Source organism: Drosophila pseudoobscura, chromosome X (assembly GCF_009870125.1).
Source record: "Drosophila pseudoobscura strain MV-25-SWS-2005 chromosome X, UCI_Dpse_MV25, whole genome shotgun sequence".
Lineage (NCBI taxonomy): Eukaryota > Metazoa > Arthropoda > Insecta > Diptera > Drosophilidae > Drosophila > Drosophila pseudoobscura.
This window is the reverse complement of record NC_046683.1, coordinates 8,235,642-8,258,829: the sequence shown is the minus strand read 5'-3', so window position 1 is coordinate 8,258,829 and position 23,188 is coordinate 8,235,642. Positions and strand designations below refer to the sequence as shown.

The window sequence follows — 23,188 nt, the reverse complement described above, 5'->3', positions numbered from 1 at the left end:
AGCTTCAAACCGCTTGCAATTGCAAACATTTTTTTTTTTTTTCTCTCTAGCTGCATAATCCGTAGTGCCAGTGGGAACGTTGACACGGGTTGAGGGTTTGGTTACTTCCAGTTTTGAATTGTTTTGCCGATTTCTGAAGGAATATACAAGGAGGAGTCATGGATAGAATGGTAGAAAAAGCAGACCTAAAGCTAGGAAAAAAATGCTATAGCTTCAAAGGATTAATACAGATATTTTAATATTTTTTCTAATATTTGGTAGCTATACGAATATCAAATATATTGCTGGACATAAAATAGAGTTTTTGGAGGAAAATGTTAGCCTCTCGGATATCCTCTTGCTGTACAAATTTTGACAATAAGTTTGTACTTCCTCTGGGTTCCAAAATATTATAAATAAAATGTTAAAAAGCCACCAAAATTGATTATATTTAAAAAAGCTCAATCATTTAAACCTTTATTTCCGGGACATAAACTTTCTATATGTAATAATAAAATACCTAAAAATAACAATTAAATGCTTTCACTAAGGACATGATTATAGTACTCAATAAAGGTTAATATCCAACACTTTTGACAACCAACAATAATTGTCATGACCAGAAAGAGATGTCTTAATGCCGAAACTCAAAGTATTTTCGCAGGAGTACCCTAGGGAACCTACAGTAAACACGCCAACTATTGTCTGAATAAGTCGAAGAGCAAACCAAAACCCGCGTATCCCCATTCAGCCAACTATTTGATGGTTGGGGCCATCCGTGGTGTGTGGTGTATCCACACTGACATCTTGGTAGGCCTAAAAAAAAACCCCCAAAGATATCCATCCACACAGGCACGCACACACTGCCAGCTGATCCGTACAATAAATGCTCCATAGAGTTAATCACTGGTGAATACACGGGTGTGGTGTGGTGGGCAAGTTTTTGGAGTTGAGCATTCGCATTCAACCACAAACACGGCCGCCACAGCCATTTAACGGAACGGTTTTCAATTAAGGCGAAATACCTTGAGGTAATGCTGAAATCACTTAAAGAAATTATAATCACTTTGTACACACACGTTTAGCTCCTCGGGCCACTGTGGGGCAGGGGCAGGGGCAGGAGCGGGGGCAGGTGCGGCACGGCTGCTTGCTCACTTCAGGCAGTCTCTCAGTATGCCAGCCAGTCGAGAGCTTCCTCCGATGTTCTTCGTAGTCGTAGTCGCAGTCGTATTTGTGTGTGTTTTGGGGCAAAGCCAGTGGCAGTGGCAGTGGCAGTGGCAGGTTAGTTGAGAGCTCGCTCGGGGTTGGGCTCCATTGAGTTCCAGTTGAGAGTTGTGCTACTGCTGCTGTTGTTGTTGTTTTTGTAGTGGATTAACCCGAGCAAAAGAAATAAATTCACCTGCAGATGCCTTGACGAGTGCCGTAGCGAGTTGCCAGTAAGAGAGAGAGAGAGACCCACACCCAGATCCAGACCCAAGCCCAAGCATATGGCCATCAGCATCATGGGAATGGCAATGGGGGTGGTGGTGTGCTGTGGGGTGGCAGCGGTGTGGGTTTCGCCGAAAGGAAAAGGTAATTTAGTAAATAATAGGGTCAAAGACAAATATTGTTGTGGGCTTTTGCCAATGAGGGAGCGCTGTCGGCGTATTTTGTGCGTGAAAAGCGTGTGTAAGTTACTCTTTCGAGGCAATTGAGGGCGATTAACTGCCAGCAGGAAGAAACAGGAAAAAGGAAACAGGAAGCACCACTAACCAGCAGCAGCAGCAGCAAATATCTCTGACCCTATCTGACCCACAAGTTGGTCGAGTTTTTCTCGAGTGTGTTTGCCCTCAAATAGTTATATTCGTTAGGCAAACATTCCCACATACACACTGGTATGTACACTCCATAAGTACGTGTTTCTTTGCCCAATGGCATGGGGACACTACGTTTGAGAAATGAGCTAAAGATTTCTCAAATTGAAATGACAACTAAAAGGGGTCTGGTCTGAATAAGGGAAGTTATGTTGAATGGCAAAAAATATGTCTTGGAACAAATCTTCAATGGGTACTAGGACCTTTTTTGTGTAATGAACCATCATGACAAATGATTGATTATTTTCTGGACTAATACATATGTACTTTTATATCTAATTTTAGGCTAAAACATCCTTTAAGTTTGTCAAATACTAAAAGCCTAAGGACGACGCTTATTCTTTGAATATGGGAATAATTTCCATTGTCGAAAGGATACATATATTATCATAGAAGATACTTATAGCTTATATCAAGTACTGTACTCTATAAATACTCGTAATGAAAAGGTTATGGTGATGCAGAAAAGGCTTTAACAAAAGTCCTTACAAAACTATTTTATTTTTGATCAAAGATACTCATATTTCAAACATATTTATACAGATGCAGAAAGAGACGAATATCCTACAAAAACCTTTCACTAAACACCTTTGGAATAGCATAATATAGTTTCTTAAAATATTTACATTCTATTCGATTTAACAATTATATTTATGATTGCTATTGAATTATTATTAATTAATTTTAAATTTATAAATATTGAAATTTCACTTAAAATTCAACAAAATACAGCCAACAGCTGGAGCAAAAGCCACAATAGATAAAATAAAGAAAAAGCCTTTTACTTTAATTGATGGGGAGGTTAAAGCAACTTGATCTGCGATAGCATCGCATTGTGTCCGTGTCCATGTCCGTGTCCGTGTCCTCGGGGCTGCTGATGGCCATCGACGCGTGGAGAATACTCGTCGTACATCTGATGCTGCTGATTGAAAGGGTTGCCTCCTGTTGGCTTTGTCTGGAGTGTCTCACGCTATTGATTTTCGACGGCTCATTCCAGGCACATACTACTCGTACTCGCAGAACGATGATTTACTGTGGCCTCTAATGAAAAAAGAATATGGGGGAAAAGTTAAGTTTGTAGGTACGTAAATGCGGCCATCCTAAAAGTAATATTTTGTTTCCGTTTTTAATGCAAGATTTTGAGGCTTTTAGCAGGCTGACAGGAGGGGGGGTGGGGGAGAACCTGGAATGGAAAACACAAAACTTGCTCTTTGATGCACCATTTTTTTTTTATGTTCTACAAAGGCAGGCCAAAGTCTGTGGCAAGTGCCACCGCGGGCCAGAGTCCTGGGATGGCGGGGGGAAGCAGAGTAGGAACAACGGACATTAAGTAGTAGAATGTTGTCTTTATAACACTGTGAACACAAACAAAAAGCCGGAGAAAAGGTCACAGCAGGCCCTCGGTCGAGGCAAAGTCAAGTCAAGTCAAACCAAGACGAGGCCGAGGACGACGACACACCCCAAGAAACAATTTTTCAATAAATTAGGTTTCTTTACAGATTCCGCGTCGTTTGGCCCACACCTCCACCACCCCATCCCCAACGCGGGCCAAGCAAAAGCTATTCACCCCATATTTGTTTTGGCTTTTTCGTACGCAAACGAGGGAGAAACTTTTCCTCATTCCCAGCTGTGTCCCGGCATCCTCCTGCCTGCCACTCCACTCCACTCCACTCCTCTTTTGGGCTCCGTCCAGCGCCGGACGCGACCGAAGGGGCCGCGGGCCGGGGGCGAAATATGCTTTGCAGCAGTAGTCGCTGATTTATGCTCTTTTTAATGTGGCCAAAGTAAATGTCATTTAATTACACCCGATTTAATGGAATTTTACGCATTATCGGTAAATTTTTCAGAAAACTTCCTGCCTCGCCTCCTTAGCTTCCGTCCGGACTGCCGTCGCCGCTGTTGCCGATGGCCTTTTAACAAGTCTCAGATGGGGTCTGGGTCTGGGTATGGGCATGGGTCTCGGTATGGGTATGGGTCTGCCACAGCCGAAGGGGCCGCAAGTCAGAGCAAAAGTTTGGCAGGTCGCATGGGGCAAACAAAGGTCCTTTAAGTAGATCTAGACGCGACACACTTCAAAGGAATGCCCAGCATTTTTGAAAAGAAAATATTTGTGCCCAGTGCAGTGTTTAGACAATTTCTCTGTTATCTCTCCATCAACTTGTTTTGATTACCGCTCGCTCTCCACAAAGAATCAGATTCAGATTCAGAATGGGAAATGGGAAATGGGCGAGGAATCCCCACAAAAAAGTGAGTTTTTTTATTTTACATCTAATTTAAATGAATCACAAATTAAAACTCTGCAAGGAAGCATTCATTTCGAATAATTGAACTTGCCTTCGATGCTGGACAATACCTCACCGACTCAATATCAGGGAATGTGCATGTTTTACCCCAAAAAGTATACTACATTTATTTAAATGCATTCACTTGATGTATAAGAAATTAAGAATTAATAAGAAATAAACCATTAAATCAGAAAAATTAGTCCTTGCTTGGTTAAAAAAAAACTGGCATTCCAGAACTAAAAGGTTTGAACCTTTGGCACTGAAGCTTTATGTCTACATAAACCATCAATATGTTGATCGATTTCTTATTTAACAAGATTATACCGCATTCTTTTTTCCTGGTTACTGGCATTCCAGCATATCTCTAAAAATCAATATGAATATATTAAATGAAAGAAAGAAACATCACAACCAATGCAAATACCTGTCTTCTTTAAGTATGGTATTTAAATAATTAAAAAAAAAAGATACTCCCAAAATTTGTATTGCCTATAGATTAAATATTTATATATATAAATTCTGAAGTAACCACAGATTTAACTGCATAGCAATAATTATACAAAATCAATCACATATCCGGTAGCTGCATTTCCAAAATATTTAAATTATATAGATTAAATTAGCTTGTTATTTTGTTAAATAAAATCATAAGATTTTATTTGTTTTTAGAATATTTGTGGGTTCATTATTTTTTCTCAGCTTTCCAGAACTGAAAATTTGATGCATTTCAATAAATCATTTAATAACATAATTTATTTTTTATTAATTAACCTTATTTTTACTTTTTTATTTTGACTATTTCCTAGTCGTACAGGTATAACTTTCGAGTATTTTAAATCTATAATATATTTTTATATATATTTCATTTTTATTTCTTCTATTATTTGTGTAAGGAATCGCACAGCCAGCGTAATTACCACAGTCCGATATGGTTCCTTCAGATCAAAAAACTAATATTAATACCACATTACGGGGGAATTGGGGGAGTGGAAACTCTCCTGTAATTGGCGTAACCGCACAGGTGATTTCAAAGGTACTTGCCAACCGACATTACGACAAGTCTGATGGCCCACATCTCATTACGGGTAATGCTATGCCGCTCCGGCGGCTCGTGGCAGGCTAATCCGTAATGCGACGGAAATCGGTGTAAAAACAAGGAGAAAGCACGCAGAAACGAAGGAAATATTTCACAGCACATGGCCCTGGTCACATCTGTCCCAAAGCGAGAGCCAAAATTACATTCGAGAAACGGGAGCAGGCAGCAAACAGCCGGCCTGCCGGGGCGGCAGGCGGGGTGAGTTGCATATTTCAAGGAGCCCGGCAATATCTGGACGGGAGTGAGGGATTTGGGTGTTTTGGTGGCTGTGGTTGGGGGGGGGTGGCCTTTAAACAGCATTAAAAAGCCCTGTCCCTGCTACCAAGCTGTTAGAAGAAGGTAATTGCTATAAAATTGCTTTGTAATTGCTTACTAGAAACAAATAGCCGTCACATTAATAAAAACAAAAAGTAAAAATGTGCCGCCCTACAGTGAGGCAACCAAGCAAAGCAACCATCCATCCACAGTGAGCCCCACTCAACGTGGTGACGTGGGTCTAACACTCGCCTCTCCGTCCGGGCACGAGCACGGGCACGGGTCAGAGGGCGGGCGGGCGTGCCGATCTATTTCCCTGAACCGCTTTATTTAATTAGACGCTCACAAACCAATTAATCAATTTGCGCTTTTACCCCGCCGCCCCACCGCCCCCTGCCCGTACTGCTCCTCGTATTTCCATCACCATTTGCAGTCCATGGTTCTGTTTTTGGTCCTGTTCCCGTTCCTGTGTCTCAGTGTATTGTCAATGTCAAATTATGTACACTTTTATGCTAAAATAAAGTAATGCTGCCTGCCATTTCACGGGCCATGTAATGAAGAGTAACTGGCGCATAATACACCAAAAGCAAAAACAAAAGCAAAAGAAAAACAAAAAATAAATAGAATCCTGTTAAGACCATTTATCACTCGACAATTTGTACGAGCCCAATTTGGTGTGTGTTTTGTTGTTGACGTGGAAATTATTTACAGAGGACTGATTTCACCCTCTTGAAATTGTAAACCGCATTTTGTGTAATGCCCGCCGCTACGTGTTGTACTGCCAAAAAAAAAATATTTACTTAAGTCTCACGAATGGACTGTTCTCCTGCGCGAAGGGACCTCCAAAAAATGAATCATTAGCAAACCTGTCTTTGATTTCGAGGCCACCCAACGGAACCTCTCTTGAGGGGACATACGAAACAGATACAGATACAGATATGTACTCGTAGTATATGCTTGGGTACATATATTTTATGGACAGGCTCTGTCCTTTAAAACTAAATAAACAATTTATCATGGGGTTATGGGCGTGTCAACAAGTGAATCCTTTACAGAGACAGCAACAGGACCTAATGGAATTTGAAAATGTTGCCCCGCCATGTTTACACTCACACAATCCTCCAATGGGTATGATGTGACGTCGTGTTTACACTGACAACATCCAAAGCTACTACTACACGGTCGACACCAGGCGGCGGGGAGGTACAACATCCAAGTTGGGTGGAGGGGGGAGGGGAAAGGAGCGGGCACCAGCAGTGAACTGGTAGAAATTTGTATTCAGCAATTTTGTGTTAATTAATTTGCCTGTCAACCCGTTTGCCTTGGGGCTTTTCCGCCGATTTTGTCATGCAATATTTGTTCGTTTAATCAGAACAACATTTCGACAACCAAAATGGGACTTTTACATTTAGATAGAATAATAAATTGGGCTCTTGAGAAGGAATATTTAAGGCAAATGGGATTAATATTAGGAACAAAACAGTTGTCTAAATTCGACCCAAAATTGGTCACAACTTTTTAGATTGGTTTAACCATAACTTAATGCATTATGCTGCTTAAAAAAATTAAGATAAATTACTGCGTGAACAGTCCCTGCAGTAGCAGGACTCTCTGAGCTCCAGGCGTTCTATTCAAGCAGAAGGACATGTTCCATATGAGCTAAAGAGCATCCTTTTGCCAGAAATACGAAAGCATTGCACCTACCTATAATGAAAGAATTAATACTTTAATTTTGTGAATTCCATTAAAAAAAAGATGAACCTACCTCAATGTAAATCCACAATTTAGCTCTCCCTGGACTTATCGATCTCCTTGGAATTGCATGGAGGCGACACCTTTACAAAAAGTTTTGGAAAATTAATTCCGTGCAGCCATTAAAGAGGGGGGGCTCCCAAACGATGCGCAACGAGGCAGGAACAGGAGACAGAGACAGCCCCAAGTGTCGCTCGAATCAAATGGCATTTTGCCAGCCATCTGGAGGACCCATATCCACATTCGCATCCACATCCACATCCGGGTTTCCCCCAGAGTCCTGACAACACAGTCGGCGGTTATTGTTCGGCTTAATATGTAACTGGCCATTTGTGTGCAATAATGCCGTGTACATACAACACAATAAAATATGCAGCACAAGTGTAAATGAAATGCGAAAGGTGAGCGCACAGGCGGCAGCCCTGAAACGAAATTTGCATATTAAAAATTTAGCACATGCACTTACCTTACCCCTGGGCCGGAGTATGGAGGGGGGTTGGAGGTTGGGGGGTGGTCTGGGCCATAAATGCGTGTAGTCAATGCTAATGTGGCCATTACCATCGTGTGAAATTCATGATCTGATGCAAATCCACAATCCACATGCCGCTGCCGCACATCCGCACATCCGGCCAATAAAATTTGCAACTTTTTGGTGACAAGAAGGAGAGCATCAGCAGCGGAAACAGGGGGCCAGTCTGCCAGTCCTTCTGGCGATTAGGCGAGGCAGCAGCCATTGGTGCCATTGGTGCCATTGGCGATGCCTGATGCCCGCCCGCCCCCACAGTAAAGGTGTCATAAAAATCCTATTATGCACATTACAATATCAAAAGAACAGCGCCCAATGCCCTGGAATCCCAAGAGGAAATGCGTAACATGCGGGGCCACCACGCCGCGAGGGGGAACCAGGCATACACTGCCCGAAAATACTCGTGCGAGGAGGGAGTCCTGAAAGGAAAAATTATATAAAAACAACTAAGATTGAGTGAAGAATTCCAATTAGGCGCTGACGACGTTGATCGCAGAGCTTTTACCATTTTCGAATCGAAATGAATGCCACCTTCAAGTTTTTTTGTCTCAGTGCATCCGTGTGTCTGCTCTCTCTCTGCTATCCTGTATCCATCTGCACATCAGAGTCCATCCTGTAGCAGCATCCCTCCTCTCTCGCGCAGCATCTTCTGACAGATATGCCCTAATAAAATGAAGCAACCAGAAGATTTTTAATAAATTTGCAAGCAAATCAACCACTGCCAAAAAAGGTGTCTTGCCTGCTGCGGTGCTGGTGATGGTGCTGCTTGGCCTGGAGCGGATGCAGAGGAGGGCCAGGACCAGGACCAGGACCAGAAGAAGCCAACCCAAAACATCAGCAACAACACCCAGAGCGACATAAATTATGACAAAATATGAACCATTGAGGGTACGGGGTCACGACCACGGGGGCTTCCGCCGGTTTTGTGACTGGAAGGAAGCAATTGGGGTGCGTATTTTATGCCCAGTTTTTGGTCCTCAGCTCGGCTCTGGGTGCCAGAAAATGTGGCAAAACATAAAAGCGAGCAGCAGGAAGCGCATAATAAGCAAATTATAGAACGTTTAGAAGGGACACAACGACCAGGCCGGGTGGTGCCTGCTCTGGTCTGGTACCACCATCCATTGGTATCGTATCCCCGAGCATCATAGGATTCTGTTCCCCGTTAATATGAGGAAACTGCTACTGCTACTGGTACTGGTTCTGGCCAATGCAAATTTACATTTATTTAAGCCACACAGCATCAGACAGAGCCCACCGCCCAGAGCCCAGAGTTCGGGGAGGTTTCGGAGCTGCTCCGGCATTCAATAAATTGTTTCTATTAGGGCAATGAAGCGGTAAAAATGAAATTTTATAACCCAACCCAATTTACAAATGACTTGTCCTCTCCCCTTAGAATAGCCCAAATTGTTTTGCCAATTGAATCAAAGCCCATAGAGGTTGGCAGATAACATCAAAGATGTTCGTTTGATTAGGTCTGGCGCTGGAGAGAGCCATGAATAAGTGATACGAAATGGAACAAAGTTTCGACTTAAATAAAAGCCAATTAAACGACTTGTGGTCCCTTGGATTATTTAACCTTATGGCCTGGCAGCACCAGGGCTAATCTGATTATTCTATAATTTCAATTCACACTTTACAGAGTTTTCCAGGAATTTAGAATTATAAAATTACTTGTTATCCGTTCAGGTTTGCGGCTAGTGGAAACCACAGCTGATACCAGGAGCAGAGCACCCCATTAACCCAAAGCTGAAAGCATCTTCGAGGCCACATATTATCCCTTAGTATCCTAGAGCCCTTTTCCAAGTTCTAGAAATTTTATTTATGCATTTAAAATGCGTACTCCCATAGTAGAATTCATAAGGTGAAATCGATCAGGCCACAAACTATAATAAATTGAAAAGAATCCCTTAAAAATAGCATTAAATTTTTTACACCCTGCCTCTTCGCCGCCCCCAATGCCGAGCCATACCGTGCCGTCCATTCCGTCCGTTTTCTTGGCTCAGCTTTCCCCAATCCGAGTATCCCCCCCATCGTAATATGGAATATTCGCGTGTGGCTTCGCATACTAAACACTCTCTTGGTCTGGGCCTGTGATTCCGATGCAAGATTTATACTCAACGGCAAGTGGCATTCCATGCCGAAGAACCGACCCTCAACGATGTCCGGAACGGGAACGTTGCTGTTTGCTATTTATGTGACCGGAGTGTTTGGGGGGGGAGGACTCTGGTCCTGGTGGCTAAGTGACCAGCACCGGCTTCCCAGGGGTGTCGTAACTTTCGAGATATGAATGTAAAAACAATTTTTCGGTTCGAAACTGTCGAATATGCGTTACTTTATAATTTGTTGCTCTCTCGATATTTCCCTTGACCAAATGTCAGGCTCTGGTCCGTTCTTTAAGCACTTGGATATGTACCAAAAGATGCAATAAATGTGTACAAACGACAGCGAAAGCGGGAATACATTACCAGATATTCTGAATCATATTGTGGAAGTGTTTGAGTTGCATGGAAAACATTGAATATCGTAGCATATCTACACTCAGAGGTATTTATTATAAATTCGAAATATATCTTGATAAAATCTTTTCATTTTAATGGTAAATTACCCAAGCAACTCATCTGAAAATTCTACATCTCTATACCCCCTTACAATCCTATTTAGATCTCAACTCTTGAAATATAAAATTGATAGACCGATGCCTAAATATCCTGAATAACACCCCTAACGAAATTTAGCATAGCCCATAAGGCCGTTCAAACCCTACACTCTTTAAAATATTATCTTATATATTTATATTATAGATTAAATCATCGTATCTTAAGTTCGATGCATATAAAGAACAAAATAAATAAAGCTAAAATGTGATAGAAGACACTTTCTGTTAAAAATTATGGGTATAAATTCACAGGACCACAACTAACCCTAGTTAGTTCCCACTTCCAAGGGGAACTTTGATTTAAACAAGCACGAAGGATATAGGATATAGTATATTCACTAAGAAAAACAAATAGTCCATTAATAGTCCATGTAAAAAAACATCAAAGTTATATATTTCTCTCCCACTCGGCTTTGTGTTTGCTCTATCGAGGGGAATGAATCAAATGAAAAGCAATTATAAGCGGAAAGAGGCTGAACAAATTCCTCGACAGTCACGTGACCCAAAAATCACAATAAATCCGTTAAAAGTCCACGGAAATACTTTACCTACGGCCTTGGCAGGCCTAACGAAATTTCAATAAGAACAGAAACAACAAAAACTTTCATTTGATGCCGCGGGTCCGGATCTGGATGCAAAAGGAATGAAGGAATCTACATGGCGCAACCCCGGGCCGGTCCCGTCCATTCTCTGGCAGAAGGATGTCGCAGACGACGGCGCCTGGACTGGCACATTATTAACTTGTCATACAAAGATAAAAATTTATCAGCATAGGATGCGTGCGCCGTGTTATTTCGCTGCGTGAGATCAACATAAATGTCGACAGCTTTCCGGCGCTTTTCGCCGCCCGGGGAACGGAACCCTCCTCAGCCCGAACAGAGCCCGCACACAATCGCCCCACCAACACCCACCAAAACCGAGACCGAAGCCAAACCCCGTGTCCTGTTCACCCCCATCTTTGCGGGGGAGTGCGGACCATTCGACCGCCGACCGTCGAAAAGATGAAAAATTACTATAAAACGTTTTGTGGCATTTTAATGTCCACAAAATTCGCTTCTGTTTCCTTTATGAAAAATTCAAAAGAAAAACAAAAGTGAGGAATGACAGCGGGAATGGGCGCCCCAAAATTTGTGTTTTGTTTTTTTTTTTTTCTGACGGATATGCCTTTGTGGCGCGCGTGGGGGCGGGGGGGACATTTTCTTGTCCTTTGGCTTATTACGATTGCCGTGGATCCAGGGGGGCTTGGGCTGGGCCTTTCGGCTCAGGCGTTTTTGAAAATTAACCTCTGACCCATTTGTCAGGACTAAACAGAGTTAAGCGCTCTTCCGGTCAGCAAATTGAGTTTTTGGGGAATGTATCATAACCCTTCTGGAATTCCCAGGGAATGAAATCTTTTATACAGATGGATTATAATCAGAATATAATCCAAGCAATCCGTATCAGCTAAATGAAGATAAGGACAGGCTAACTTGAATTATTATAGCACTTCTTGGTATTAAAAGGGTCGGCCAATAGGCATCCTATGGAATAGGTATTTGAAGCGAGCCCCTCAATCGTCTTTGTTTCCCTGACTATCATATAATACGTGAAATCTTATGACAGATGCAACTCAGAATACGTCTTAGTATAGAGTACATATGTTCATTGATTTTTAGATACACATACTGATGGTTCATATCGGAATCTGTTAAGGATAATCTTGTCTCAGGTTGATGTCGAATTAATCACCAGGCAAATGCAGGTCGAACTTGGCAGAGAAGGCCAGAGTACACCATTCTGGTCAGTTGATTCCATGAAAACCACAGATATGAGGGCTCTGAAATTACACAAATTGATAGAATGGATTAAATTTCCAATTAACGATAGAATATATACACAAAGAACCATATATGACTCTCGAGAGCATTTGATAAGCAGTTTTAGAAGGAGTTCCATGCCTAATCTCAGGCAGCTGAGCCTGTCCCCAGAATCCAACTAGAATATACACAGTCTTTGAGGACTTTTCGGTCTGAAGAATCCAACAAAATATAGACAGTCTTTGCGCTAAGAAAGCAAAAACAATATACATTGCTTGGTCATGACACAGGAAACTGTTTATGATGCCATGTTTTTGTGTTTTTTGTTTGTTTTTGAACATAATTGAATTCAGAAAAAGTTCTTAAGCTTTGATTTAGAGTTCCATATCTGTCTGGTGTCCATTAAATCGCGTGTCAGATGCTTGGGAGGGCCATAATTGGGCCCTTGGTTTTTATTGCATTGCAATTAAACGTGGCCCAGGCCGTATGTCAATGTGCCAAATATCGGCGCTGAAATGCGCAATAGGTCGCATCGCTGGTCGCTGGTTAATTTGTATGGACAGCAGCAGATGCTTGCTTGGAAGCCCCTAGGCATAGGCAATGAAGGCGAAATCAGGCATTATTCATTAGTCGCAGTCCCATTCAATGGCTGCCCAATAACTTTGTAGACAAACTTGGCGAATTCTCTCTGTGTGCTCGGGTGTGCGGGGGAAACATTTAAAGAGCACTACGCCAGATACATTTTGATCGAACTCATTCGATGCGCTGTCCATTTTCCTGCTTTTCTGCTTAATTGACACACACATACTCCTACTCGTACTCGGACTCGGACTCTTAGTTTTATCTGTGGGAAAACTAATTTCCTAGGCGTACTGTCTTGAGTGTGTGGCTGGATGGCCTGGGCGTGAGTGGGCTCGTCTGTGGGTGGGTGGGTGTGGTGCGTGTATTTTCCCTGTTAAAAGTGTGTGCTGTGTGTGTGTGTGTGGGGTCGGGCTGATAAGCATTTCATGTCACATCCTTAAGGGCTTCCACTTTCGCTCGCGCACAGACATCAGAGTTCACATGGAAGGCAGCCGGCACTCGCTGCCGATTCCTGGCCCATCCTCGCCGGAGCGTTGTTACTGTCACCGTCAGCAGCGCTTAAGATTGCTTTCAACGTCCTTAATTGCTTTTTTTTTTGTGCTCCAGCTCCAGCTCCAGCTCCAGCTCCTGGCTCTGCTCCTCCTCCAGTATGTTGTAGTGTGTGTGTGTGTTGCCATTCTTTTGATGTGGCCATGTGCGGAGGCAAGCTTTTGTCATGGACATGGACGTGTTTCATGGTGCGTCGCATTCGTCGTCGTCGTCGTCGCTCGCATTTTCGCAGGAAGCGTTATTTCAATTTCCGCCTTTCCGCTTGCCCTTTTCCACATTTTCCTCATTCGGCAAACATCCCATCCACATCCCAGACACGCCATTATTGTTTGACGTGTCAGTGTTAATGAGTCATTGTCCATTAAGTTTGCTCATTTCAAACGGGCAATTAAATTCGACTTTATTGCACTTCACCGAAATCGAAATCGAACCCGAATACCGTACACCGAACACCGAATACCGGATCGAATCTGACTATGGCACACATGGAACGACATGGAATGGAGTAGGGAATGGCGTGGAACTAGAATAGGGAATGACAGGGAACGGAGCATGGCATGGAGTTAGGTTTGATTTGAAAAATGCCGTACAATAAATCAGTATGTCCTGAATAATTGCCACTTCTTCATTATGCTGCCACTTGTCATGCAATGTCACATGTCACAAGCAACCAACGAACCAACAGACAGGACAGTGCTCGCTCGATAGAACCCACAGTACTCTCACACAGTGAGCAGTGAGCAAAAAAGACATCAGCAACACATCAGATGATAAGGAATGGTAAAGGATAGTGTAATTTTGACCGAGGACTCTAAAGGGATCCTGTTGAGCGAAGTTTGACCCACAGAAAGGTACGCAGACTGGATGGAAAGTACAGCTGGGAAAGTCGTTATGGAAACATTCCAAAAAATTCGAATAAAAGCTGATATTGGAACAGTCCCAAAGGGGAAGAGGCTTGAAAGTAGTGTCAAGCTTTAGAGTAGTTCCAATGGAGGTTATACTTATGAAAAAGTAGCCCAATTATGATTAATTTATAAACATTTATGTAGAAACCCATACAACTCCCACTTATGGAAGCATTGGACCTTACATTTTGATCTATAAATTTTGTGGTAAAATTCTAAAAATAATTAAAATAGTTAATCCTTTATCCTTGATATCTTTTATACCAAGAAAAGTGTTCAAAAATCGCAAAATCAAAGCATGTGCCTTTACAGAAGTTTAAGTTTTTCTAACAAGTGCCTGTTGTATATTCATATGTGCACATACAATCCCACACCCACCGCTTTAATTAGTCCACTCCATCGAGTGTGTACTGTACTGGTAATGCTGTGACTGCGACTGCGACTGTGGGTGTGGGTGAGGGTGTGGGATGTGTGTACTTTTGGCACATAAATCAGTTGCTGCATAGGAGCATAGAGGAATATGAGGCATGGCCAACATAAATAATTAACAAACTTGACGCAAATGATACATTTTTCGCCAAGAAAGAGAGACGAAAGAGATAAGTTCGTTTAATATTTATGACAAAACAGAGATACAAGATACACATACACTCTTGTGCTTTGTTTCGTTGTAGATTGTTTATTCGGAATGCCCTTGGCACTTGACACTTGAGCGTCCTCCTCGTCCGTTCCCTTTCCGCCTTCTTTCCCTAATCAAGGCCCGAGGGGTGCGATCTGCCCTATTGTCAGTGATTTACGAGCTCCCCAATCATTCGGGACACAGGCCAAACATCGAGATACACACACACACACAGCCGCAGTCGCAGTCTTACCATCATAATTCGTCATTGCATTTGATTTTATTTCAGCGTTATTTATTTGAATTATTTATTTATCCTATTATTCGGACGGACTGGTGGTCGAACAACTTCTGCTTCCTACAGAGTGGGGTGGAACAATGTGGCATAGTGCGCCTCTGTGTGGTGTGGTGTGGCAGCCACCACGCCTCGCACATTTGACATTATGGTGTGTGCGTTGCGTTGTGCCTCACATGAATATTCGTAATATTGGCCAACATATGTCCATTTGCGTGTCCGTGGCCGGTTCTGGCCAGTGCCAATCAATAATGCGGTCTGGATAAAGATTTATAGGTTTTGCATTTGCTCGCCACACGCGCCGCCAGCCACTCCCCCCTCCCGCCCATTCCACAACCAACATCCCACTCCCACAACCGATTCCCGCCCCATCCAGCGTACACGCAAGCCTCCAGAGCAGAGCAGCGCGTAGAAGAAAGTAGATATGACCCAAGACCAAATGGGACTCTGTGGGACTTGTGGGACTGACCTGTAATTACAAACACAGGAATATTTCGAAGAAAAAGCGAAGGAAACCAGAAGGATGCCTCCATCCAAGCTCTTTGGAAGATTTGCCTGATTGCATGGCACTACAATGATGAAAATTGATAATTGATAATACTAGTCTTAAGGGAATGCAGGAGATTAATTTGCAGAAGGTAAATCAATTCTATGAACTCTATAAGCAGTCTGGAAGTTTCTTGAACAGGGAAGTTCATGAATTCTCATTGTGCAACTCAACCAAAGATATAACCTTTGTCTTATCTTAAACGATGGCCAATAATGACATACAACTATACACTTTAGCAAGTATATATGCCCTAGCCATCGCCATCGCCATCGCCATGCTCATCCCATTCCTCTATGAAACAAAAGCAAAAGCGTAAGGAACCATTTCATCTTCTATGTTTAAAGATCTACAAAATGGTATTTGTATGCCATATATTGTTGCAGAGACAGAGACAAGCAGAGTATCCACCTAATGACAAATATTCTACCTTTAGACCCTATACTCTTTGAGTACCTAGTATCTTGTATCTGCCAGCATACATATACATAGATAATTTCTTAATTCGTTCATTGTTTCATCTTTTAAACAAAGTACTCCTTGCTCTATGTTAAGCCTTAGGAATATTCCCCAATGGGAATTCCTTTCATTCAAATTCTTTCACGGCACAACGGTCCCAAAGTCGTTTTCAATAAATATAGATACAGACTTGAAAATCCATTTGATAGGATCTTTTATCTAGTTGGTATCGCATAGGTTTCCCGACCTTGCCTGATAGCGAACCTTCTAGGGACTGTATTTTGTATACGAAACAAAAATAAACCCTTGTTTAACAGTGGCATTTTTGGGAAAAAACAGGTATCTACAGTATAGTATATAGTATAGAGTATAGTATCTATATAGACGGCAGGAACCATTCGATATCGTTCTTTGGAGATATATTCTACTAATCGGATAACGCAAAGTGGGCACAAGTTCGCAGACTCCTATCTCGTATACGTACAACGTCAATCGATATATTCCACTACGATGTCCAAAAGATATAGCTGATTCGCAACAAATAATTACCATCTGGAAAACATATACTTATATATATTTTAGGTATATTCAGTTCTAACAAAGAATCAACACTATATTCCATACGCGTGCTTCTTAAACACAGATCAACATCACCTCTGAAGAAAACATCAAGGCCTTTGTGTATTTCAAAAATCGTATTCAGTAAAGACAGAGCTATCAAAATTTGTAATGTTCGATTACAGAGACAAAATTCGAAAAAAATAAACTTTTCAATACAAAAATGGACCAGAAGAAGGAGGACCAAATGCAAACCAATTCAGTAAGTGATAAGTTTTGCAAGAACTCTGTTGATCCAATGATAATTCAGCAGAAGAGCGGCGGTCATGGCAACAAGAAATGCACACCCATCAGGCCGCACCAGCTACCAATTCGACAAACCGCACTACTAACCTGCTACATGCTAAATGCTGATGTCGCACTTCTGGAGAAAGGTCTGGAGAATACCAGAAGACAGTTGCAGCTGCTTCAGATGGAGAATTTTGAACGGAGGTTGGAACAGTTCTGTCAGTGTCTTGACCGTCAAAGGGCAAGAGTGGCCGCCCTGAGTGCGGATTTGGATACAGACTTGAATAATATCTGAGAAGTCCAGCATGAGGCAAAGAAATTATATTTTTCTGGTATTTCAATTCATAAGCTTTTAGGAAAACAATTTTTTATATTAAAGCTCGAAAATTAGCAATTCAATTGGCTGGCAATACGAATAATTCTTCTTTAAAGGCTCAGAGCAGAATCCAAAACCTATGAGGCCCTACAGCAATCCCAAATCTGTATAATATTTCGATATTTAGGTGCAATATATGCATTTCTATTCCCTGTTCTCGTCCCTGTTCCATCAGTTGAATAGCCCAGATTTAGATGCTCCGGTGATGTCGACACCCTAATGGGACACAGGAATTTGTATAGGCTTCTTCTGCATTCCGCTACTGCTTCCACCATTGTTTCCACTCCTAATTAATGCACGTGCAGGCAGGAAGGACTCGCTCCGAGCCTCAGACAAATAAATTTGCGGTGATTTGTTGACGTGTGGATGGGACAGAAGGAGGCAGAAGGCATTAATGTTACGGCTAGTCCTCTCAGACATCCCACATTGCTTGTAAGTACGTATAACTAGAGCGCATTTAACTACTCAGCGATTACACGGGAGGCGGAGAAGGAATAGCTGTGTCCGGGACTTTATGTCCCCATCAATGTACGCCTACACTCCATCGTTCTGTCTCGTCGCGGACAAGGTGTGGCTGCGCGGCCACGGGCCTGTGCGTCCAGGAAGCGGCAACGATGTGGAAAAGGCTAGTGACTGTTGGCCATAAAGAAAAACTTCATTTATTCGCAAAGAAATAAATCTTTTAATGCACATCGGAGAGTCGTTATTCGGGCATTGTTTTCTCATTTGCCACAACACCTCCGAACACACCCACCCGGACAGGACCGGACCGGACCGGACCGGACCGGATCGGATCGGACCGGGAGCACTCACTCACCCACGCGGAGCACTGAATCATGGGGCAGGCATGCCCACACACACATGTCGTGCCAGGCAGCCATCCCACAACGGAGACCTGACCCCAAGCCACTGCTGGGACAGTTCTGGCACGGGTCCGTGCCTGGGCAAATGAACGTTGAATGGCTATTTCAATGATTCTAATTATGGGAGTCCGCCCGGCGCAAAACTTTGTTAAGTATCGCGTGCATCATTGTTATTGTTTTTGCTTACCCCGAGATCCGGGACAGCAGCCCAAAATTGCCTAGTATGTGTGTGTGTGTGTGTGTCTCTGGCCCGTTTCATTGCGTGGGCGGTACGCGCTCATTAGGTTTCCTCCTCCAATGCCGGACCATCGCATCGCATCCTCTGCTCCATGCAAAATGTCCCACAAGGCCGGCCGCGCCGTTCAGGCAATTGTCGCGCTCCCTCGGACAAATGTGTTTATGTGCGTATTCGTATGCGTGTGCGTGTCTATTTGTGATTGTGTGTGTGGCGGTGACCTGTGAAAATGTCTGTGTCAAGTTGTGAGTAATAACAGGGAGATGGCAAAAAGAAAAAGGACATACGAAATACAGCTCGTAAAATAGCATAGTCCCCCCACGCTGGGGAGCACTTTCTTACATGCATCCTCCTGATAGCCGATACGTCAATACTCTAAAAATACACTTTTCTAGGCGAAATTTGTTTTGTTTTTGTTTTAGCGCAGAGAAAGCACAGTTATGCGTGGACCAGCATATTTATACATAGCAGCTGGTGTGGCTACACTCAAAGAGCACTGCCAACTGATCTTTAATGCCGCTGCCAATTGCCGCATAGAAGAACTAATGGCTGTACGACACTTATCAGTCAAATATTCCACAAAAATAAAACCTGCTTTTAACCGAAAAGTGCTTTGCTGCTATTATAAATAAATATTTAAATAAAAAAATGCCAATCGATATGCAGATATTCGCACTTAGAGATGGGCGACAGCTATCAGGGATCGACCATTCCTAAAAAAAATGGCTGACTTCGCAGCTGCTGTTGATGGCTTTTTTTAAAAAGGTATTTTTTAACTGTAAAGATATGGCAAAACGGTGGCTAAAGTGTCACATGCTCCTCGGACATTTGGACATTACATCGTTCGCGCGCTGCTCTGACAAATGTAACCCCAAACAAAAGCACATTAATTAGCCGTACGTGTCCATGCATTACTGAAGTATTTGTTGTCGTTGGTGGTGTTGGGGCACCATAATAGCTCTTCTGCTTCTGCTGCTGCTGCTGCTCCTCTTGTGTTGTGTGTCAAAACGAATGAATGCCAGAACAAAACCCAAACATACATAAAGCTTCAGGATGAATGGCCTCTTGGAGCATACCGGAGTATGTGAGTATTTGTACGTACATATAATTACGAATGCTTCTTGTTGTTTCTTGCATAGACCAGCGAGAAAGTTAAATTGCAGAAATCGCAAAACTTTAATATCCCCCAAGTCCAAAGACCAAAGTCGTGGCGAAAGTCAAAGTAATGGAATTGTGTAATTAACGAGACTCTGGGGAGAAAGACCCGATGAAACGTTCCAGCTGCTGCGGACTTTTGCTATAACTTGAAGATGTCTCCACCACATCCACATCCTTCGGATGCAGGATGGAGTGCAATAGGTGAGTGGCACACAAATTACATTTAAATGTTTACTGCAAATGAATAGCAATTCAAGGCTTGACCCCCTCCTGCAATTCCCTGCCCTTGGGTCATAGATCATTTGTTGTTTGACTCTCTATTAACATTAAACACATTTACAGATGAAGTGCAACGAAGCCCAGCAGAGGACGGATGAGCCTGGGGGCTGGTTCCAACACCGATTCAGAACTTATAGGAGCAGCATCTCCTCCGATATTTATCAGATGAATATTAATTAGAATGATTATGTATTTACATGTGTGGCAGCTTGAGAATTGCACATTTCTCAAGCCAATTGTTGCTGCTTGAAAGTTTACTGATGTTTAGGTAAATCTTGAAAGTTACCTATTTATTATATTATATATCCCTATCAACAATAAGCTCTTATATGTATTTTAGCTTGGATTGGAACACATTTTTGAAGGATATTGAGAACGAGCTACCACCGATCAATCAGTTAGATCCAAGTCTGATAGAATGAATCAGTATAATCACAATATAAAGATTTAATTGGAAGTTATCTTCCAATACAGGCCAACAGCCTGTAGCTTTAGATTTTAACTTTAAGTTCACAGAACAAAAACAAAATTTAAATACATATGCCTCTACTCTGATGGATAGATACATTTCAATAAGAGTCCTTCCTGAATCTACAGAAAAAATTCAGATATATTTGCAATGCCTTTTACTAAAAAATGTCTGTCATTTATTTATTGAACATTGCAAGCGCATAAATGATAGATTCATGGTGGGTTCTAAAAAAAACATTTATCCTACGGCAAACAAGGAATTGTGCATATGTGCATCACATATTTTTGTAAAGCTTTTAAAGTTATTGCGTAAAAATAGGAAAAAAGAAATATGCAAATACGAGTATAAATATTTAGTATGAAGACTACTTTCAAGTCCATTTTATTTCACATTTAAACGAATTTTTTACGCGTAACATTGCACTAAAAAAAAAAAACTGCGTATGTACTCAACATTTCGATGTCAGTTGTACTACTTTTCTAGTTTTATTCAAGTAGGATGCACATAAAATTTTTTGTATGACTTATACATACGGAAAATATACAAGGCTATCCATACTATTGAAAAACAGCTGAATAATTTGTTAAACTTGATAATTATGAGTGCTCTTCAGGTTACCAAATTCCCAAAAAAAAATGTTAATGATATTTTTTCTATATGTATATGTATATTATATTTTTACTGAATTCAAAAAATACCATATGCCGTACCCATACAGAAAAAAAGAACTTAACCAAGCTTCATTCATTAATTATATTTTCAAAAAACCAAAAAAAAAGATGTCCTAATGTTAAATAAATGTACGTGGAATGGTCATGCAGGAATAATATGTTTGCAAAGAGATAGCATTAGGTAGGGGGGGACTATAGATCCGATCCGTATGATGTCTTAGTCTCTATTGCCGCCGATTCAAGTGCTTTTTGAAGTAAACAGAAGAAAAAATCTTAAATTCGGATTTCGCTTCTATAATGTCATTTTATAACCGGTAGAATTATTGCCTAGAGGTCGCAGATTGCTTTTGATTTTCTTTTTATTCAGCTTGTACGGTGCGGCAGCCGACATGGTCATGGCCGCCGAGTTGCGCTCCTCCGGTCGCGTACTGTCGTACGGGGTCCGTACGATTTCTGGTAGATGGGCGTAGTACACCACCCGCTGGTTACGCATGGGCAGCGTGAGGTCGGATAGCTTCGGGGAAGGACCGTACTTTGAATTGTAGGAGTCGGTCAGCGGGACGGGATCATCGATGTAGCCGCGTCGCGACTTGATGTAGTCCCTGGCACTGGGTGTGTCCAGATAGCGGTCGGGGTACATTACATACGGCTCGGGGTAGTGTGGCACCCGGGGACTGTAGCTGTCGTACGGATCGAAGCGCTGCCGATGCATGTACATGTCCTCGAAGTACTGCGGATAGGCGCGATGGTACTGCTCATCGAACCTGCCGAATATGAGAGCCGTCGTCTCGTGTGTAACTCGAACTCTGCTCACTCAGCCACTCACCTGTCGTAGCGCCGAATGTAAGGATCGTAGGATCTGGAGGGGTACATGGGCACGCTGGCGGCGCTGGGCTTGCCGGAATACTCGCCGTACCAAGGCAGTGGCTTGTGGGGCACGGCGCCACTGACTGGCCTCCGATTGGTCTCTTCATGCAATCTCTTCATGGCCGAGGATGCGCTGAGATCGTTGTCATTACCATTCCCGTTCCCGTTCCCGTAGTGATCATTGACGACCCCTGGCCTGGGCCTTTGATAGTATTCATAGTCTGTGTATCCCGCCGAATGCTGCTTGGGCTGTCCCGGTTCCAAGGATCGTGCGGTGTCCACCATGCTATCCTCGGCCTCCAGGTCGAGGTCCAGATCCAGGTCCGTGTTCCTGTTGGGGATCTCGAAGCTGTCCGCGCACACAGCAAAATGGATGCAGCAGCATAGCAGAATCAACTTATCCAGTGCCATTTTTTGGACGGCGCAAAAACTCAACCGTTGCCGTCGGCTGGCCAAGATGAACTACTCCCAACTGTCCGGGGCTTTAATCGCTCCAAAACGCTATCGATGGGTAGGGCATTAGAGCCACACAATGATGCGGCGACATGGTAAACTGAACTTCAAAGCCCGCTTTGTTCGGCCTCTAGCCTCTACCTCTGGCCCGCTCTTTGTTGGCCATTCCATTCGAGTCACTCAACCGCAAGAATGCGAATGCACTCCCTCCGCTTTCAGAACTCCATGCCGATCGGCAAACTACAACTGAAACTACCGATTGGTATCTTCTCCATATGGGGTCCATCTGGGCGTGCCCTGCCACCCGTAATCATCTGCATTTGGTTGACATTTTAACGACGCATCTAAATCACCTGCAGCCCCAGCCACGATTTAGCGCGAACTTGTCCACGACACGCCTCGATGACGCTGGCCGTTGTCACCGTTTTCCAACCATCCCCACCACCAGTGCATTATTCTGCCTTTATTGGGAAAGTTTTCAACAGTGCAAAAGCAGTTCCATGTACCACCGGGGGCTAGCTTTGATTCTGCATAAATTAGTCGAATGCTGGCATTTGCAGCACTCTCTTTTAAAATTGTCTGGTATTGAATGTTTTCATGGTTTAAAATATTATACTATACATCCAACCAAAGACTGTAAGATCTACAAAGTAAAGCATCAAGTTCCTGAGATTTTACTTTCTTGGGACCGACTTTTTCGCTTGTTGTTGTTGGATTCTAGGGACCCACTCAGCTTCCCAAGGCATTGTAGACGAGGCTTCTCGAAAAACCATAACATAACATATCTTGGTAATGGCATAGTGCTTGATACAAC

At 42.7% G+C, this 23,188-nt stretch overlaps 2 protein-coding genes and 2 long non-coding RNA genes across 13 annotated transcripts; 2 read left to right on the top strand and 2 right to left on the bottom strand.

Moving 5' to 3' along the window:
• Positions 1 to 43: 43 nt before the first annotated feature.
• LOC26533332 (uncharacterized) lies at positions 44 to 19,077 on the bottom strand. Of its 9 annotated transcripts, none has more exons than XR_004470101.1 (6): positions 18,762 to 19,073; positions 18,427 to 18,707; positions 12,068 to 12,218; positions 7,234 to 8,409; positions 2,618 to 2,873; positions 44 to 133 (listed from the first exon to the last, which is right to left on the bottom strand). It is a non-coding gene; the product is annotated as an uncharacterized lncRNA (long non-coding RNA). The 9 variants fall into 9 exon arrangements; XR_004470100.1 differs by lacking the exon at positions 44 to 133 and having other exon boundaries at positions 2,537 to 2,873; positions 7,234 to 7,642; positions 7,779 to 8,409; positions 18,762 to 19,071; XR_004470105.1 differs by lacking the exon at positions 44 to 133 and having other exon boundaries at positions 2,535 to 2,873; positions 18,817 to 19,077.
• On the top strand, positions 16,818 to 17,399 carry LOC6901683 (uncharacterized). 2 transcript variants are annotated; one of them, XM_002134316.3, is made up of 2 exons: positions 16,818 to 16,974; positions 17,023 to 17,399. In XM_002134316.3, exons 1-2 carry the CDS (start codon positions 16,936 to 16,938, stop codon positions 17,293 to 17,295), a joined length of 312 nt encoding a protein of 103 aa, XP_002134352.3. In that variant the 5' UTR covers positions 16,818 to 16,935; the 3' UTR covers positions 17,296 to 17,399. The 2 variants fall into 2 exon arrangements, with proteins under 2 accessions (XP_002134352.3, XP_015041988.2); XM_015186502.2 differs by having other exon boundaries at positions 16,820 to 16,974; positions 17,026 to 17,399.
• A 142-nt stretch (positions 19,078 to 19,219) lies between the features above and the next one.
• On the top strand, positions 19,220 to 20,808 carry LOC26532909 (uncharacterized). The gene is made up of 4 exons (XR_001452921.2): positions 19,220 to 19,558; positions 19,614 to 19,833; positions 19,975 to 20,179; positions 20,252 to 20,808. It is a non-coding gene; the product is annotated as an uncharacterized lncRNA (long non-coding RNA).
• A 423-nt stretch (positions 20,809 to 21,231) lies between these two features.
• On the bottom strand, positions 21,232 to 22,451 carry LOC4815056 (uncharacterized). Its single transcript, XM_001355021.3, has 2 exons — positions 21,881 to 22,451; positions 21,232 to 21,818 (listed from the first exon to the last, which is right to left on the bottom strand). Exons 1-2 carry the CDS (start codon positions 22,330 to 22,332, stop codon positions 21,347 to 21,349), a joined length of 924 nt encoding a protein of 307 aa, XP_001355057.2. The 5' UTR covers positions 22,333 to 22,451; the 3' UTR covers positions 21,232 to 21,346.
• Positions 22,452 to 23,188: the final 737 nt, after the last annotated feature.